Raw genomic sequence first — 19,072 nt, 5'->3', positions numbered from 1 at the left:
AACAGCTTGTAACACTCCAAAGAGAAAGGAAAACTTGAAATTGCATCATATGACCCCTTTAAAAGTGTAGTGTTTAAATAAAACACACTGTGCGGAATACTTTATCCCATAACAATACAATGCAATCTACTCATTCCATAAAATATTCATTTTCGAAAAACACAAACGATATTTTTTATGAAATCTAAGCGATTTCTGTCTTTACATTGAAAGTTCATTCCAGCAAAACTATGACGTTTCAAAAAGTTTATAAAGAGATAAGATAAAGATTAAAAGTAATCCATATGAATCAAGTAGTTTAGTCCAAGTCTTCCAAAGAGACACAGTCACTTTATATGATGAACAGATTTAATGTAGGCTTTTATTCATATATAAACATTGATTAACGCACATACGTAGAGGATTAAAAATCTCTTCATTATTTTGCTTTTCAAAGATGAAAGAAAATATTATGGGTTTAGAATGACGAGAGTGAGTGTTCATTTTTCACAGAATGTTCATTTTTGGGTGAACAAACCCTTTAATTTCTCTATTTTGACTATTTGATTCATTTTGAAAAAGTAGACTTTTTTTTAATTTGAATAAAAATATAAAATGAGTAATTCAGTTTTGTGTAAAAAAAAATACTTAACTTTCTTATTTCAGAGATAATAACTAGATGCACTTATGTAATGTGATAATGCTAGTATTCTATTCTGAACACAGCCAAAGTCTCTTGAGCTTCTGCATCAAATCTGCCATTACTTGTAGATGCATAGCATAATGAGATCTTCCACGAAATCATAAGTAACCTTAAGGTGGAATAACAGGTGGAATACAAGATGGAATACAGGGTTTAGTAGAATATAATAGCCCTATTTATGATAGCCTTATTTACTAGTAGTAGACCTGTACATGTCTGCCATCCTCACATCAGTTTTAACCTCTCTACTCCTTATACCAGTTTTACACGTTAAGGACACTTAAACACCTTTTTAACTCTCTGTAGCATCCTATAATGTGCTTTCAAATATAATTGATCACAGCGCTGAAACCACAGATGCTTGACTCTAGCCAGTAAAAGCTTTGTTTCCATTAATATTTAAAATGCTCACTATAATACTTACATTAAAGGAGCCTTCACCGACGGTGAAAACAACAGCCTGTATGACAGATTAAATACACTGAGGTGTAGAATAAGAACATAGATTATTTAGCTCCAGTTAATGGCGCTTTGTTCACCTGGGATGTTTGGTGTTACTGCATAGTAAAAGAAGACTAAGGCGTGCATCACGAACTTCATTAAACCTAACCCTGAGTATGGCAACCTGCACAGTTTGTGCTAACGATTTTGCAAGCAATATTTTTTTTCTTGGCAGCCAATAAAATGAGAAGATGAATCCCATAGATTTACTTTGAAGAAGGGACCCAAGTCGTGTCTGGAAAAAAAAGTGAAATGACGTAATTTATTTAAAGTGCATTTTTATTAACTGAAAATCATGTTTTTTTAAACCTGTTGAATTCAGTTTGCATAAGAGCAAATAACACTCCCCGTAGAAACAATTAAAAGAAACAATTCTGTTTAAATACAATTCTGAATAGCATTAAATAGTATGTCAATGTGAAGAACGCACATTGGGTTTTATTAATTTTTCTGGTGTTTATTTTTCTACTTTCATATTAGCTAATTTAGGTTTTGTTTATGGTGAAATTAAGTTGTAAAAAGGCCAAAAAACATTATGTTGACCTAACACTGACATTTTGGCTTATGTCTAAAGAAAACATGTAAACTATGGCCTTTTTAATAAATAATCTTTTTATTTTTTGTTTTTGGGTAAAACAATTTTTTGGGGTTTATATTAAATCCAAATTTAAGGTTGGAACCCAATTCGAGAAAAAAACATTTTTTTTTGTTAAATTAATCCAAAGTATAATTTTATTCAGTGTACCAGAATATTAGAAAGACTTGTGTGTGGACATTTTTTTTTTACTTTGGTCAAGTAGGCAACCACTTAGAAATGACCTAGAGTACCCTAGCACATACATACAGTAGCAATGCCCTGGCAGCCACTCAGAACACCCTAGCATCATGGTACCGAGTTTTGCATGGCAAATACTTTTAAACATAATCAGATCAGATCAGAGCTGTGGTTTCTTTCTCACAGATTTCTCACAAAATGGAGCTGCAGTCTATTCTGACTCTAAGTGGACTTTCACCTGATGACAACGGCAGAGAACTCACCTGTAGTGCCGAGAACATTGTGGGCCAGACTGAGGCTTCAGTCCTTCTCAATATTCTTTGTAAGAACTCAGAATGTGTTGTGTGGATTTACTTTGCATTGCTTTGACAGAATGAACCCCAAGTTAAGGTTCGTTCCAATCTAAGCTCAAATGGTGGATCATGATCAGTGGTGGACAAAGTACACAAATCCTGTACTTGATTTAAGGATACCCTGATGAAATATTACTCTATACTTACTTATAAATGTACATGTACTCCTTTTGAATTTCTAGTTGAGTACAATTACTGAGCTATAAGGACTACCTATTATTATTATTATTATTAATTTTTTATTTTTTGCAATTTAATGTGCTTCATCCTCCATTAAGATAGAGGGGTCTAATGTGCCAGTCACTCAGATATAATAGACCTAAAATAGGTTAGAGCTCATTATTATGAATTATTAGTAGTCAGCACACTGGAGGATCATAATACTCTCAGTTCTTGGCTTATGTTTTTTTCTGAAATATAGTGAAGTAAAAAGTCAAGACATTATGCTATAATACAGTAAAGTAAAACTAAAAAAAAATTTAAAAAAATAGATACTACAAAAATATACTTAAGAGTAAAATTATTTGTTACCGTCCACCACTTATCACACAACTCACCCAAAAATAAAATGTATAATCCATATAATCATGAAATCAGTAGGACATCAAAGGCTGTGTGTTCAATGAAGCTTATTGTATTTTAGTGCAAACCCATCTGTCGCTTGATAGAAGCAATCCAAATTTGGCAGATTCCAACATGGACAGGTTGTGTGACATCCTCATCTTTGAATACAATGAATGAAGACTATTCAAGGTGAAACAGCTAAAAACCACACATATAGAGGATGCTTTTTATTTCACGTATCACAGTTTATCAACTAATAAAAGCCCAAAGATTTTCTCTCCAACAAAAGTGAGAGGTTTCCAGAGTGTGTAGTCCCTTAGGACCGTGATGCATTTTCAGATAAACGCGTAAAAGTCAACCAGTTTCTTCATTATTTCTATAAAAAAGTAACAATGTAGCATAATTAGATTGCTAATAATTAGATTAACAAAAAATAACACTTTTTGGGAGTTATGCAATAGTGTAACAGGTTACTTGGTAATCTGTCCCAACACAGCTGATGACCATGTATCTGAAGTTTAGAACATGTCTTATGTTCCCATGTATAATATAATCCTAGGTTACTGAATTTAACAAATCTGGTTCGTATTTAACAACATTATCATGAAAATGTAGAACTCTGCTATCATGCATGAACAATTACAAATAAAATATATTATTGTTGAATGTAGGTTTTCATCAGACATTATTATGACTTTCCACATTTTAGAATAATAGTAAAGTCATCAAAACTAAGAAATAATACAGATGGAAGCATGGGAATTATGTAGTGAAATTTTTTTAATCAAAACTAACTTGTATTTGAGCTTAAAAGTCACCACCCCACTGTATACAGCTCTGCACACTCTGGGCTTCCCTCAACCAAATCATGAGGCGCATCCTAATTTTAAATCTTATTGAAGGCATTCACATGTATGCTGGACATTTGTTGCCTGTCTTTTCTTCACAATCTGTTCCAATACATCTATTTTTAAATATAACTATAAATATAGAAGAGAGATTAATATGTAGCAATAGATTATTTTTTATGCAAAACTCATTTGAAACAAGCCAGTCGATAAAAAGTGCCTTTAAGAACAGAAGTTCAAGTCGAGTGCGTCCAAACTTCAATTGGTACTTTAAGTACAAATCACTGAACCAGTAATTTCCCCATGATGTATTATTTCAGAGGTGGAATGTGTCTGTTCATCAAAGGTGCAATTTAAATCCTAGAAGTGGAACTAATGATTCAAACTGTTGAGCAGTCACACTCACAAACATTGTAATGATTAATATTACCATCTTTTTTTCTGTGATTTTTGAGTTTGATGTCTTCCAAGTATATTTTGACATTCTGACAAAATAATAGGATTTCAAACCGAATGGGAGGCTCTGGGAATGCGTGGAGATTAGATGCTTTCCTGGTTGGTTGAACTATTAGACGGTTTTTAAGAGTTCAAGATACATTTGAAAATGTGCCAAATGCTTAAGATTCAGGAAGTTTCCCCTCAAGCTATCACATTAGACCGGGCCTGACAAAACTTACATTGTTGCAAAAACTTTTCCCTCTTAATAGTAAGCTTTGAGCCTTATTGAATATACCCGTTTTATTTTGTGTTTTTTTTTTTGTAGTTAAAGGGATAGTTAACATATTAAGGGAAAAAAATAAAGCTTTCAGTCGAGGATTTTGTGAAGATTCAGTGAAGATCATTTATTCACCCTCATGTCATTCCAAACCCATATTTTTTGTCTTCCCTGGAACACAAAAACAAATGTTTAGCACAAGGTCCAAACTGCTCTTAAATACAAAACCATTCAAAAGTTTGGAGTCAGTAAAACTTTTATTTTTTTATTCATTTATTTAAAGCAAATAATATCCAGCACCTTCATTCAGCAAGGAAACATTAAAGGGTTAGTTCACCCCAAAATGAAAATTCTGTCATTAATTACTCACCCTGATGTCGTTCAAAACCCGTAAGACCTCCGAAGTTCATCTTCGGAAAACAAATTAAGATATTTTTGATGGAATCTGAGAGCTGTCTGACCCTGCATAGCCAGCAACGCAACTGTAATGTTCCCTGACAGAAACGTAGCAAGGACATCGGTAAAACAGTTCATGTGACATCAGTGGCTCAACTTCAGTTTTGCGAAGCTACGAGAATACTTTTTGTGCGCAAAGAAAACAAAAATTACGACTTTATTCAACAATTTTTCTCCCCCGAGTTAGTCTTCCGCCATTTTGGAGAGTATCACAACGCATACGCATGCTTTTCCCTAAGTGTAAACAATGCTGATTACGCCGATTACGTTCATGCGCGCGCTTTCCCCCTAACGTAAACAACGCAATATCTTAATTTGTTTTCCGAAGATGAACGGAGGTCTTACGGGTTTGAAATGAAATGAGGGCGAGTAATTAATGACAGAATTTTCATTTTTGGGTGAACTATCCCTTTAAGTTGTGTGCATGTTCAATTAAAAATGACAGAGTAAAGACTTTTGCATTGTTACAAAAATTTTCAAATAAAAGATTCTGTTGAACTTTCCTGAAAGAATCCAAGTCAAGTCAAGTCACCTTTATTTGTATAGCGCTTTATACAATACTGGTTGTGTCAAAGCAGCTTTAGAGTGTCAAACAGGAAAATAGTTTTGTCAATAATGCAAGAAGACAATAACAGAGTCATTTTTGCAGCTAAAGTCCGTTCATTGATGATTCAGTGATGTCATCATCCAGTTCAGCTCTCCTAAGCAAGCCAAAGGCGACAGCGGCAAAGAACCAAAACTCCATCGGTGACAGAAATGGAGAAAAAACCTTGGGAAAAACCAGGCTCAAAAAACCAGGCCCAAGAATCTTGAAAACATTTTTATCATGGTTTCCACAAAAATATTAAGCAGCAAAACAGTTTTTAAATAAAATTAAATGTTACTTGAGTACCAAATGAGTGTATTATTACATTGGCAAGTGGCTGCTGAAAATTCAGCTTTGCAATCACAGGAATAAGTAAAAAAAAAAATCTTACCAACCCCAAACTTTTGAATGGTAGAGTGTATATACAGTAAATGGTCTGCCAAGCTTCAAAAAATATCTCAAACGGCCATGAGAATCAATGCGAGAAACTGACTTTTGACTTCATTGACATCAAGCATGGCTCAATTCGTCATGAGGAGCAGCTTGGAAATTTTGCTGGAAAATCATATGGTTTTGAACAATAAGAATTTTCATTTTTTTAGTGATCTATTCGTTTAACAAATCAGTCACTTTTTTATATGTGCATAACACTTCTATATGTTACGCTAACATAACGTTTCATTTCCGCCTATCAGCGACAAATCCATTAACAAGCTTTGTCAATCCATTTTACTTTTGCATGTTTCTTCGTGTTGTTTTGTAATATTACGGTAAGCCTCTTCATTTCTTATCATTCTCTTGTATTTCTCACCCTAGAATCCCTCTATACTGCCCCTCCATTCCATGTGCTGTCGGACACTTTCCTTTCGTCAAACTACAGCGAAAGTTTCCACGTTCCTCTCGTTTACTCCTGTGGTACATCCTGTGATTACACTTCCTCTCCTCCTCCCCTCTTCCCTTCTCTCTCGTTCCTCTGCTCCTTCTTCTTTCTCCTGGGTCAGTTCCCCCTACTATCGTGCAGCTGTACCAGCCCGTGAGGAACCAGGACTGGTGCATCCCTTTCACTGTGATGGGCAACCCGAGGCCTGATCTGCACTGGTACCACGAGGGGAAGCTGCTGGAGGAGCAGCAGTACATCAAGACTGAAATCCATGAAATCACGGATACGGAGTACCACGGCTGTCTGCAGCTGGACATTCCCACTCATATCCATAATGGCATCTACACACTGGTGGCTAGCAATGAGTTCGGAGAGGACAGGGGAAACGTGTCAGCACACTTCATGCACACACCTGATGAGGACCACTCAGGGACAGGTGGGCTCGGGTTTTCTTGCATCATTCTAAAATGTATGTGTTATTTATTATTCTAAATAATACAGTCTATTAATGTGTAAAAGCAAACATCTGTCACATTTTTGTTTCCACAGAGGGAGTGTTTTATTACGGTAAGTTGTCTTGTGAAACAATATTTTGGTGAATTAAACCATGCAAAATTTTAAGTCAGCTGGATGAAACTTTAAAAAGGAAATATTGCTTTAAAAATATCCTCTCGAAATATTTTACCCTAAAATGGAAAGAAAGAAAAAAAAACACAGAAATTTATATTAGGACCTTGAAGATTTTTAGCATTGTGACAGTATTTTTCTATGAAAATTAAGCACATTTTCTCACCAAAACCTTCATTACTGTTCTTCATTCTTAATTTTGTACTGAACTCATGAAAATCCTATTTGGATGCAATTATTTATTTTAAATCATTATTGTAAAGTTCAGAACAAGAAATACTATACTATTAATGGTACTTAACACATTTTAAGAAATAGGGCCACAATGCCAAAAAAAAGTATAGTTCTAAAAAGTATGTATGAGGTGACATATGACCTGGAAATTTCTGAATGGTTTTCATGAGATTCACCCAGCTGCTCTTTGTACCCCATTAAAAATATTGTGACGTTTATAGAATGTTATTTATCACTGGATAATCCATTTCCATTTTTATTTCCATTTAAATGATGTAACACAGACACAACATTTAGTCCAGGTAAGTCTATTCATGTACATTACATGTATTTGGCCTTCAGGCTTTTATAGTTTTGAACTGCAATCCTTTAAATAGTGTAATTTGTTTTATCTGCCTTATTTTTTTTAAAGATACCCCACCACTGGAGGACAAAGTAGCGGTATGTTTTTGCATAGAGTGATTAAAGGAACATTTTAGGTTAAATACATCTTAAGCTCTATCAACAACATCTGTGGACTGCTGTTGATTTCTACAGAAAACTATTTTGACCCATCCATCAGTTTGTACTTACACTGAAAGTCAATGGGGCCAGCATTCTAGAGAGGTTGAAGGCAGAAATATGAAGCTGGTACTTTTGTTTAAGCACTTCAGTAAAAATAGTTTATTTGAGCTGTAAAGTTGTCTAAATCGTTTTTGTTGAGGTGAGATTACTTTTCTAGGTGGCTGAATCTTTCCCAATAGACTTTCCTTGTAAGTACACATTCTTTTTGTTTGTTTTTACAAACTGAGAGACTAGACACATTATTTTATGTAGTAATCGACAGCAGGCCGCAGCTACTGTTGACAGAGCTTAACAGATATTCACCAGCAGTATTCTGTTAATCATTGGATTCATTATTGGACAGTTTCCATTTATGACAATATTAAAGCAAGTAATGTTAAAGCAAGCAATTTCTATTTGTAAGCGCCTTTCTTTGATGCAGTTGATGCTTCTGTACATTTTTTAGATTTACTGTGCTAAATCAGTTCAAACCCACCCCAGACTAGAGACGTGCTTGCTTCAGTAAAATCTACTGTACAATTTTATATTCTAGGTTTACATAGTGGTTGGAATAGCTGGGGTTGCTTTAACTGGATGTATCCTGATGTTAGTTTTCCTCAAGTATGGCAGAAGCTCCAAGTTTGGTATGAAAGGTAAGTGCACCACTTTAGCTTTTCACTTCTGCTGAATATGTGTTTGTAAGATGCAAGTACTTTTGTTAAGCATCGTTTTAGCAAAAGTTTTAGCAGTCTGTCTACATTTTGATTTGGAACGCCCACATTTCACAATCGAATCGGTTCCTGTTGAAAAAAAAAAAATCCTGGCCTTTTTTTTTTACCTAGTTGAATATCTCGTTTTACTAAGAAATATGTCACATTATGAAAGTAAAGGCAGATAACGTCATCTATTACTGTAACATATCACATACAAATATAGAATAATATGAATTTGAATATTTTAACAACAATATTAGTTGCACCTTTTAAACAAAAATCATGGTTATTGTTTCCTCTCTTATAGCAATGCACTTTTCAACACATTTGCATGTATATTAAGAATGTGAATTCCTATTATTACTATGAATTTTTTTTTTTTTTTTTCGTCTCTACCAGGCTCTTCATCTGTCATTAGTAATGACGATGACTCTGCCAGCCCCCTCCACCACGTTTCCAACGGCAACAACACGCCATCATCATCGGAGATGGGCCCAGATGCCGTTATTATCGGAATGACAAAGATTCCAGTCATTGAGAACCCCCAGTACTTCCGTAACCCCGGCAGCATACTGAAATCGGACACTCGTGAGTTGCCGTGGCATGCTGGGCCGTCAGCGGCCCCACTCCATCTGCTGAAATAGATTTCAGCCTAGGTTGCCACTGGTCAGTTGTCATAGTAACCTCCCCTTCTATCACCATGGCGATGATATCAGGGGTGGCTGACGCTGTGCAACTTAATCACTGTTGGACTGTAAATGTATCTGCAAGCTTTTTTCATTTCAAAGTGACGTGACATGTGGCCAAGTATGGTGACCCATACTCGGAATTAGTGCTCTGCATTTATCCCATCCAAAGTGCACACACACAGCAGTGAACACACACACACCGTGAACACACACCCGGAGCAGTGGGCAGCCATTTTATTTTGCTGCGGCGCCCGGGGAGCAGTTGGGGGTTCGGTGCCTTGCTCAAGGGCACCTCAGTTGTGGTATTGAAGGTGGAAGAGAGCGCTGTACATTCACTCCCCCCACCTACAATCCCTGCCGGTACGAGACTCGAACCCGCAACCTTTGGGTTACGAGTCCGACTCTCTAACCATTAGGCCACGACTTCCCGACATTCAATTCATTTACATTTGAGGATCTAACACAGTTCATCTGTAAATGTTACCAACACCTGATGGACTATTAGTGGTGTTTGCTATAGCAAGCATCCTGTACCGTTGCTCATATGTAGGGTTAAGTCAGCATGAAAGCAAAATTGACCCTATTTATTTTCTTATTGCTGGTGTTATTATGACTGATTAATCCATGCATATATATTTTTTGACCTCTAAGCTATATTAAATCAAAATGTCATAACTTGCCCTTTCTATGATATGACTCACTTCTTTCTACTGATGTATACAAGGGTTTATTATTGTTTACTTAAACTAAAAACTACAACTTAATAAAAACTATATAAACATATTTATATATGTTTCCAAGCATCAAACCTCAATTTTGACATTTTATTTTTCACAAAAGTTATTTGAAACATTAAAGTAGATACTTTACTTTAATATGCTTTCTGTGTATATAAAATCAGTTTTGTAAATTTTGTAAATTTAATTTGATTTTAAGACATCTTGTCTTTGAATCATGTATATATATAACAGAACAAAATTGCTAAAATTGCTAAAAACTTGAACTAAAATTAAAATGAAAACAAAAAATATTAAAATAAAATCTAATTCAAAATATGAACAAAAACTATAATTGTATATCAGTAATAGTACAATAACACTGGACCACACTGCAGTTAATCCAAACACATTCAAATGCTCAATTCAAGTATGCAAGCTCACCTTTTCACAATCCGGTCAATCAACGATCACAACTTCTGTTTTTTGCTGACTTTAATGATTGAACAACAACACTTAACTTATTTTCACCTTGTGGACAATGAAACGGGCTAAACAATCTCATAGATGTACATTAAAGGATGAACCCAAAACTAGAATATCCAGGAGGCAGCTACCTAGAACACCCTAGCAATGGCATTGCAACATTCTAAAAAAAAAAAGAAAAGAAAAAAAAAGCACTCAGTACACATTAGTGACCACAAAATAACACCCTGACAGATGCACACAATGCCCTAGCTTTAGTATGAACAAGCACCACTCAAATGTTTTCTGAATCTAATTTTAACTATGAGCGTTCCTTGTTTTGCAGTCGTCCAACACATAAAGCGTCACAACATTCTGCTAAAGAGGGAGCTTGGAGAAGGGGCTTTTGGGAAAGTGTTCTTGGCTGAATGTTACAACTTGTCACCTGACCAAGAGAAGATTTTGGTGGCTGTTAAGGTATGGTGCATTTACACAACGAAACATTCATCAAAATTGCACAAGTAAAATGGATTGTGAACATTTTAAATTTTGGCTACAAAATGAGACTTTACAGTAGGTGTTTCTGTAATAAGAGATCATACTTTTTTATCTCGCAGACTCTGAAAGAAGCCAGCGAAAGTGGGCGAGCAGACTTCCACCGAGAGGCAGAGCTCCTGACCAACCTGCAGCATGAGCACATTGTCAAGTTTTATGGCGTGTGTGTAGAATGCGACCCTCTCATCATGGTGTTTGAGTATATGAAACATGGAGACCTCAACAGATTTCTCAGGTTTGCAGGAGAGCGTTTATCACAAACAGCAATGTTTCAAAATTGTAAAGGAGGTTAAAGCAAGTTCTGGGTTAAATACACCCAGATAGTTCACTCCAAACCAAAAATTATCATTTATCCTCATGTCTTTCCAAACCTGCATGACTTTTGTCCTTACTGTGCAAGTTAGTGGGGTCTAAAAGTGTGATGATGATTGTCACACTTTTAGCTATACTTTTTAAATGCTAAGCAAAATGTGTTTGTGTGTTGTCCACTTTCTGATGTCCAACAATGGTCAGTTTCACACATGCTATTCCCATACTCTCTCTAACAGGGCGCATGGTCCAGACGCGGTGCTGATGGCAGACGGACAGCACAGTTTGCTGGTGGAGTTAACTCAGCCTCAGATGCTGCACATTGCTCAGCAGATAGCAGCAGGCATGGTGTATCTGGCCTCACAGCATTTTGTGCACAGAGACCTGGCCACACGCAACTGCCTGGTGGGAGAGAACCTGCTTGTCAAGATAGGAGACTTCGGCATGTCCAGAGATGTGTACAGCACCGACTACTACAGGGTAAGTGTTGGTCACCTTGGAAATGTCCATATCACAGTGGTCTTTTTGGTCTGAGGAACTCAAAATCTACTACAAATGTCTTGTTTAATTTGAAATCTGAAGGCATAACTACATTGATACATGATTTTGTTAAAATTACATATCATACAGTAATGAAACTATTATATAATATGAAATATTGATGGTAAACTTCTTTAAACAAACATCGTGACAACATTACCCACCATATGCATTGAGGAGACAGATTATTGACCAATATGAGTATTTCAACGGTTGGTTCTTAAAGGGGTCATCCGATGCTACGTGCACTTTTACAAATTGTTTGAACTGAAATGTGTGTTGGCAGTGTGTGTACACAACCACCCTATAAATGATAAAAATCCACTCAGTGTTTTTTTGTTAATCTACTAAAATCTTTACCCCTTTCTCAAATCAAGCCGATCTCAGATGCCTGTCTGTGTGACGTCACACAGACAGGCCCCTCCCACCCTATAATAATAAAAATCCTCCCAGTTTTTTTTTTTTAATCTACTAAAATCTTTCCCCCTTTCTCAAATCAAGCCGATCTCAGATGCCTGTCTGTGTGACGTCACACAAACAGGCCCCTCCCACGATAGTTTGATTGACAGTAGCGTTTCAGCACAGACTGGACTAGCGTCTTACCTTAGACCCGCCCTGAGTGAGCTGTCATCAGTCCGCCATTGTTTCACCGCCGGAGCAGATGTAAGAATGTCTCCTGAGCGATTGAGGTGTTCTGTTGTTGGATGTCATAATGAACATAGCAGTCATCATTTACTCCCAACATCTGAGCCGCTGAAGATGCAGTGGATTACATTTTTTTTTAAGGGAATGTGCCCCCGATCTACCTAAATGTGTTTATGTTCGCGCGAATCATTCGTGATCCAGATTCACCTACAGAAGAAGTGAGTATAAGCTAAAAGTTTGTTTTTGTTTTTTAAAAGAAAAGGATTAAAATAAAATGCTGGAATCACTCATTAACATTTAAAGGAAAATGCTACAAAACGGCTTGCTCTGAAAAGAGCTGTTTTTGACGGTAAAAAAAAGGTGTTTTTACACTACCATTGAGAAATTTTAACCAAACTATGTTACAGACTTTCCATTAAGACCCTAAAGAATCATATCAACTTGTGGAAAATGGGCATCGGATGACCCCTTTAAATTGTTACATTTGTACATAATAACATCTACAAAATCCTGAATATGTGTTTACAGCTTAGATTGAAAGTAAAATAATTTCATACATTCAGTAGAGGCACTGAAATGCATTTATTGCATGTTTGCTTATCCATATGAATATTAACCATTCTCTTTCAGTAAATTAAAATATATTGATTAAAGTTTTGCTTCAATTAACTGTTACAGCAAAAATGCTGCTATTTGTGATGTTACATTACTTAGTAAGCAGTATTTTACTTCGGTGTGACACCAAACAGAACTGCAAAAGGAAAGACTGTTTTCTAAGAAAACTTTTGTTTGAGATAATGTTGCAAAGTCGTGCAGCTAAAATAAACATATTGCAATTGCATTTGTTGCCACTAATAGCACAAAAAGATACACACTACAGCTATTAGTGTTCAGAATCAAATCAGAAAAGATTACAGATATGTATGATATATTTTCACTGGTTGCTCAAACCAAGCCACTGAAGAGGGTGAACACTCTCTGAGAAACCACTTAAAAATAATCCACAGGCCCATGTCAGATTCTTGCCTGAACATTCACACTCTTCAGGAGGAAATGGCATTGGAGTCAAAACTTGACATACTTAATCTAAGGTCAATTCTGTCTTGGGTCATTTCCTGATCTCAGCCTCTCTCTTCTGTTTCCTGACTTTTTTCCTGATTCATAAAAGCAAAAGGCAGTTTGTTTATGTCCATAATGGATAATATAACTGATATACTGTTATTTTGTCTTTTGTTATTATGGTTTATTATGACTATTTAAATGTATGCATCTGAACAGCTGATTAAATACTGTAAATTTGAAAGTGCCTCAAAAACCAACAGTTCCCCACAGTGAGTTCTTCCAGAAAAAGCCCAGACCATCTGATACTCAAGGGCTCTCCCGAACCTGCATGTTGCCAACACAGCCGGAAACACTCTGTCAGCAGAGTGTGTGTGTGTGTGTGTGTGAGAGAGAGAGAGAGCGAGAGAGAGAGAGAGAGAGAGAGAGAAATGAAGGAATATCAGCTCCCTCTGCCGTATAGCAATAGAAAAAAAACAGGATTTTGTCATTGTATGATCACCAGGAATCCTGCAATGCAATTTCAGGTGATGAGTTCAAAGTTTTGCAATAAACTAGGTACTGTGGCAAAACACTGCAGTAGTTTTATGCACCATTTCATGCTGTAAAGGACCCATATGCTCAATCTGAGGTCCCATTTATACAAGATTGATACACTGATTTTCAGTATCACAATTACTATTCTTCTGGTCTTGAATGTGGAAAGTTCATTGTGCTATCTAATAAACTGTAGAGCAGAGCATTTTGCTGGATGCACAGAAAATTTCCATATTCCATCTCTTCTGAAGCCATACAGAAGCTTTGTGTAAGAAAGACCCAGATTAATGGAAAATCATCCCCTCCTCAATCTCATTTACACTTCTGCACATTCAGTTCTGCTGCAAGAACCAATGGCATCTGGCACTTAAGATGTGTGATAGAGGGGAAGATTAACAATGAATTCTTTCTATTTCTTGCAAAGCTATTCTATGGCTTCAGAAGACTTTGTTTGAAACAACACAAGGTGATTACATATGGCAGTTTTTCTTTTTGGGAAATATTCTGGTTGCACTTAATTTTATAGTATGTGTGTAAAGTAACTAATTGGGTTTAAGTTTTGGTTCAAGGGTAGTAACCTAATTATTACCCAGTTATTGTAATAACTATAGTACAAACATAGTATTTACACTACTGTTCAAAACATTGGGTTGGTAAGATAGTTTGATGTTTTTGAAAGTTTTTATGCTCACCAAGGCTGCATTTCTTTACTCAAAAATACAGTAAAACAGTAATATTGTGAAATATTATTACAACTGTTTGCTATTTTAATATATTTCAATATGCAGTTTATGCCTGTGATGCAAAGCTGAATTTTCAGCAGCCATTAGTCCAGTCTTCAGTGTCACATGATCCTTCACAAATCAGTCTAATATGTGCTGCATAATATTTTTGTGACTTTTTTTTTTTTTAGGATTGTTTAGGCCAATTAAAACTATACAATGCTGCAGTTTGCCAGTGCTGGATCTGCGTTTGTTGGGTCTTGTACTGTAATCTGGACATTAGTTGGTGTTTCTTGTGGAGCAAATTAGCCTTTAGATAAATAGAAAGTTCAAAAGAACACCATTTTTTATTTTTTTTTATTTTTTGTGTTACATTTTAAATTCCTTTACTGTAAATTTTGATCAATTTTTGCTGCATCCTTGCTGAATAATAATTAAAAATTGTATAGATTGTAAAAGTACTACCAATATTCCTTTAGTGTGCAAAATAATACTGTTTGAAAAATTAATGCCTGTTAACAGTGCATTAATAGATGCTGATGAAGGAACATTGCAACACTGTAGTATACCTTATAAAAGAATGAGGGATGCACCAATATTAAAAACCGACAAGTCAATAATTATTTTCATATTATGACCAGTAAATGACCAGTATTATACTATACTATCTACATATAATAAATTCAAAATAGAACACCAAAAACTAAAATAAATCATTGAAAATGCTACAACTGATGTACAGTATGAAAAATGCATATTCATTTTGAAATGTGTAAAAAAGAAAAAAAAAAGATTATATGTAACAATGTTATTAAATCAGTGTTTTTAAAAACGGTAACACTTTACAATAAGGTTAATTAGTTAACTTTAGTTAACATGAACTAAGAATGAACAATACTTCTACAGCATTTATTAATCTTAGTTGATGTTAATTTCAACATTTACTAATGCATTATTAAAATAATAATGCAATAAAAAAATCAAAAGTTGTGCTTGTTAACATTAGTTAATGCACTGTGAATTAACATGAATTAATAATATAAGACTGTATTTTCATTGACATTAACAAAGATTAATAAATACTTTAATAAATGTGTTGTTCATTGTTTGTTCATGTTAGTTAATACATTAACTAATGGAACCTAATTGTAAAGTGTTACTGTATTAATAATATTAGTATTAATTAATATTACGGTACTAATATATCATCCATCCCTAAAAAGTATTAGTTTACTTTGCGCATTATGGAGACTCTAAAATGGTACTGAAATGACTAGGAACTGAAATGGTAGAAGATGGATTTAATAAGTGCATGTGCTTCTACCAAGAATCACTGTTTATCTGTATCTCTTATCTCAGGTGGGTGGTCACACCATGCTGCCCATCCGCTGGATGCCCCCAGAGAGCATCATGTACAGGAGATTCACCACAGAGAGTGACGTGTGGAGTTTGGGTGTGGTCCTCTGGGAAATATTCACATATGGCAAGCAACCCTGGTACCAGCTCTCAAACAACGAGGTAAGACACATCAGACCAGTCATAACCAGTTTTTTCCATGTAAAAATGGCTCTTTCTAGGCAGACTGATGCACCCTTAGTGGAGGCTGTGTTCAGTTGTCATTCTGGACTGTGTTTCTGCTGTCTCCTGCAGGTGATCGAGTGTATCACACAGGGTCGGGTGTTGCAGAGACCTCGTACTTGCCCCAAAGAGGTGTATGACCTGATGCTGGGCTGCTGGCAGAGGGAGCCCTACATGAGACTCAACATCAAAGAAATCCACAACCTGCTCCAGAGCCTGGCCAAGGCCTCGCCTGTTTACTTGGACATCCTGGGCTGATCCGTTTGCCAGTATGGGTGTGTAATTGTTAGCAAGAAAAAGTGTGTGAATGCGTGGTATAAAAGGGATGGTTTCGATTAGAATGAGTGATTGAATATAGATGTGTTTGTGTGTGTGTTCATTAAAAATGGCTTGTGCTTCAGACTTCTCACCACATAGACTAAAGGCCTTAAAGTTGACTGTGTGCATTGCTTTGAGTTTTTCCACATCTGGACATGTCCATATCTGTCAAGCATCATTATGTTTTCTAAAAACCCCAAATGGTCTACAAACAGAAACATCTGATTGTTGTAAATATGCGTCAGAGACAATGTAGACCTTTTGTTTAACAACCTTTTAGAAAAAGGTCATTTGGTTTAGGAAAATTTATATTTGTTTTTCTTTTACCATTTGTTTATCGAGATGGACAGAATTCGGACTTGATGAGGACCTAGTCATTAGCACAACGCTGTCAAAGCCCTGGCGACATTCTGGCAGACTTTACGCAAATTGCAATACTATTTATACCGCAAACTATCGAGTAACAATCATGGAACTGCCAGATTCATGTTTCCTTTTTTTTTTTTTTTTTTTACACATTTGATCTAATTTTAGATTAATCTGTGCCAAGTTTTGATGTCTAATGCTGAGGTTGATGAAAGGCGTTTTTGGACATCTCAGTGCGCCCCATCTTACTCAGTGCGAACTTTGTAATAGAAGCACAGCGACAAGACCTTTTTTTTTTTTCTTCAGAAGAGGCTTGAGGTTGGACACCGAGTGTTTGGAGTGAGCACAGAGGCAAAGTCACCAGCAGTGGCACTGAAGAATTTCCTCAGACTTTGTTTGGCTCCCTGGCCATATGCGCTGAAGTTCTGATTCAAAGGGCACTTGTCTCTCTAACTGAGGTTCGAAGAACAATGAGAGAGATGTTGTTCTTGTGTCCATCAGTGGTAACACGTTAGGGTGCTTACACACTAGAAAACACTCTGACCGGACGCTTGATGAATTGAATTGTGCAAGAGGGTGTGGAAAGAGCCAGACTGGATAATTCATCCAGGATATTTCCCTGCCTTCGGCCCGAGAGGCTGAGATAATTTCCAGGACCCCTACGACTCTATACCGGATTATGGATGGATGGATGGAAAGAGCCAGGACCGTTTGAAATAAAGCAGAAATACAACCAATTGGATTTCTGAAAGCACAACTGGACCCACCTCCCTGGGATTCTCAGTAGTCAACAGAGTGCATTCCAGCCAAAGTACAAATTCCCTCCACTTTTGGTCACATAACAGAGCATCAAAATCAACAAATTCCGAGCATTCTTTGACATAGCGTAAACTAGTGTGTAGGCACCCTTAATTGTTGTCATGTTGCAATTTGATGGACTTTGCCTTTGCGAAGACTGAAGATTTCTTTCTTACCTGTTCCTGGGAAGTATATCCATAGATGTTGTCCATAACACAACAGGCCTGCCTGAACAGCTGGATTTAATTTGATCTCGGATTATTCATTATTATCTGTTTATGTATCAACTGCGAAATAACTGCTAAATAATCTGTGTATGTGATAATCTATGATCGGTTTGTTTTGATGTATTGTGGGCCGTTTCAAAGCGATGGGCTTGGTGGGCACTGAAGTGAATGTTCATGTGAGAATGACTCGAGTCGGACTGTCCCTGAGGTCACAACAGGAAGACCCTATGAAGGGACCGTCCCGATTCAACCTGTGTGTTTCAACCCCAGAACCAGAGGAGGACGACTGCCAACCAACAGGGTTTATTTAGACTACAAATGACTGAATGGCAACTGAAATTGTCATTTTCATATGACATTGTATTCAGACAGTATTCAGACCCCTTCGTTTTTTCACATTTTGCTGTAGCCTTCTGCTAAAATGTGTTTTCAGTCTACTCTCCGTACGGCATAACGACAAAGCAAAAACATCTGTGAAAACTGCAAATTTATATAAAAAAAAGAATAATATAATATATATATATATATATCATATATATCACAATGACTTAAGTATTCAGAACTTTAACTCAATGCTTAGTTGAAGTACCTTTGGTGTTTTTTTTTGGGTACAATGCGGCAAGCTTTGCATCCTGATTTGGGGATTTTCTGCCATTCTTCTCTGCAGAGCCTTAAAATGTCGGGTTGGATAAGTACTATTGGTGGACAGAGATTTTTTTTTGTTGGGGTAGTAAAAGTCTGAACTCTGGCTTGGTCACTCAAGGATATTCGTAGAGTCGTCCCAAAACTACTCTTGCATTAGCTTGACTCTGCTTAGAGTCACTGGACCAGTCTTGAGGTCTGGAGTGCTTTGGACCAGGTTTTCATTAAGGATATCTCTGTATTCAGTTTTCCTCCCAGCCTGATCCTAAGTTCCCCAGTCCATGCTGCTGAAAAACACCTCCACTGCTTCACTGTTGGGATGGTATTGCACAAGTAATGAGAGGTGCTTGGATTCCTCCAGACATGACACATGGAATAAGGTTCATCAGACCAGAGAATCTTCATTCTCACAGTCTGAGAGTCCTTTTT

The 19,072-nt window shown here is 36.4% G+C and overlaps 1 protein-coding gene across 1 annotated transcript; it reads left to right on the top strand.

Annotated features, from left to right (window-relative positions):
* The first annotated feature begins 2,148 nt into the window (after window positions 1-2,148).
* LOC107684341 (BDNF/NT-3 growth factors receptor-like) lies at window positions 2,149-18,584 on the top strand. The gene is made up of 12 exons (XM_016480572.1): window positions 2,149-2,280; window positions 6,482-6,796; window positions 6,910-6,927; window positions 7,506-7,523; window positions 7,634-7,662; window positions 8,318-8,417; window positions 8,877-9,065; window positions 10,694-10,824; window positions 10,965-11,137; window positions 11,451-11,691; window positions 16,074-16,232; window positions 16,365-18,584. The coding sequence occupies exons 1-12, from the start codon at window positions 2,157-2,159 to the stop codon at window positions 16,548-16,550; spliced, it is 1,683 nt and encodes a 560-aa protein (XP_016336058.1). The 5' UTR covers window positions 2,149-2,156; the 3' UTR covers window positions 16,551-18,584.
* Window positions 18,585-19,072: the final 488 nt, after the last annotated feature.

This window comes from Sinocyclocheilus anshuiensis, unplaced genomic scaffold (genome assembly GCF_001515605.1).
Source record: "Sinocyclocheilus anshuiensis isolate Anshui unplaced genomic scaffold, SAMN03320099.WGS_v1.1 scaffold29, whole genome shotgun sequence".
In the NCBI taxonomy this organism is placed as follows: Eukaryota; Metazoa; Chordata; class Actinopteri; order Cypriniformes; family Cyprinidae; genus Sinocyclocheilus; species Sinocyclocheilus anshuiensis.
Note: the sequence above shows the minus strand (reverse complement) of the source record. Positions and strands in the feature narration are given on the sequence as shown.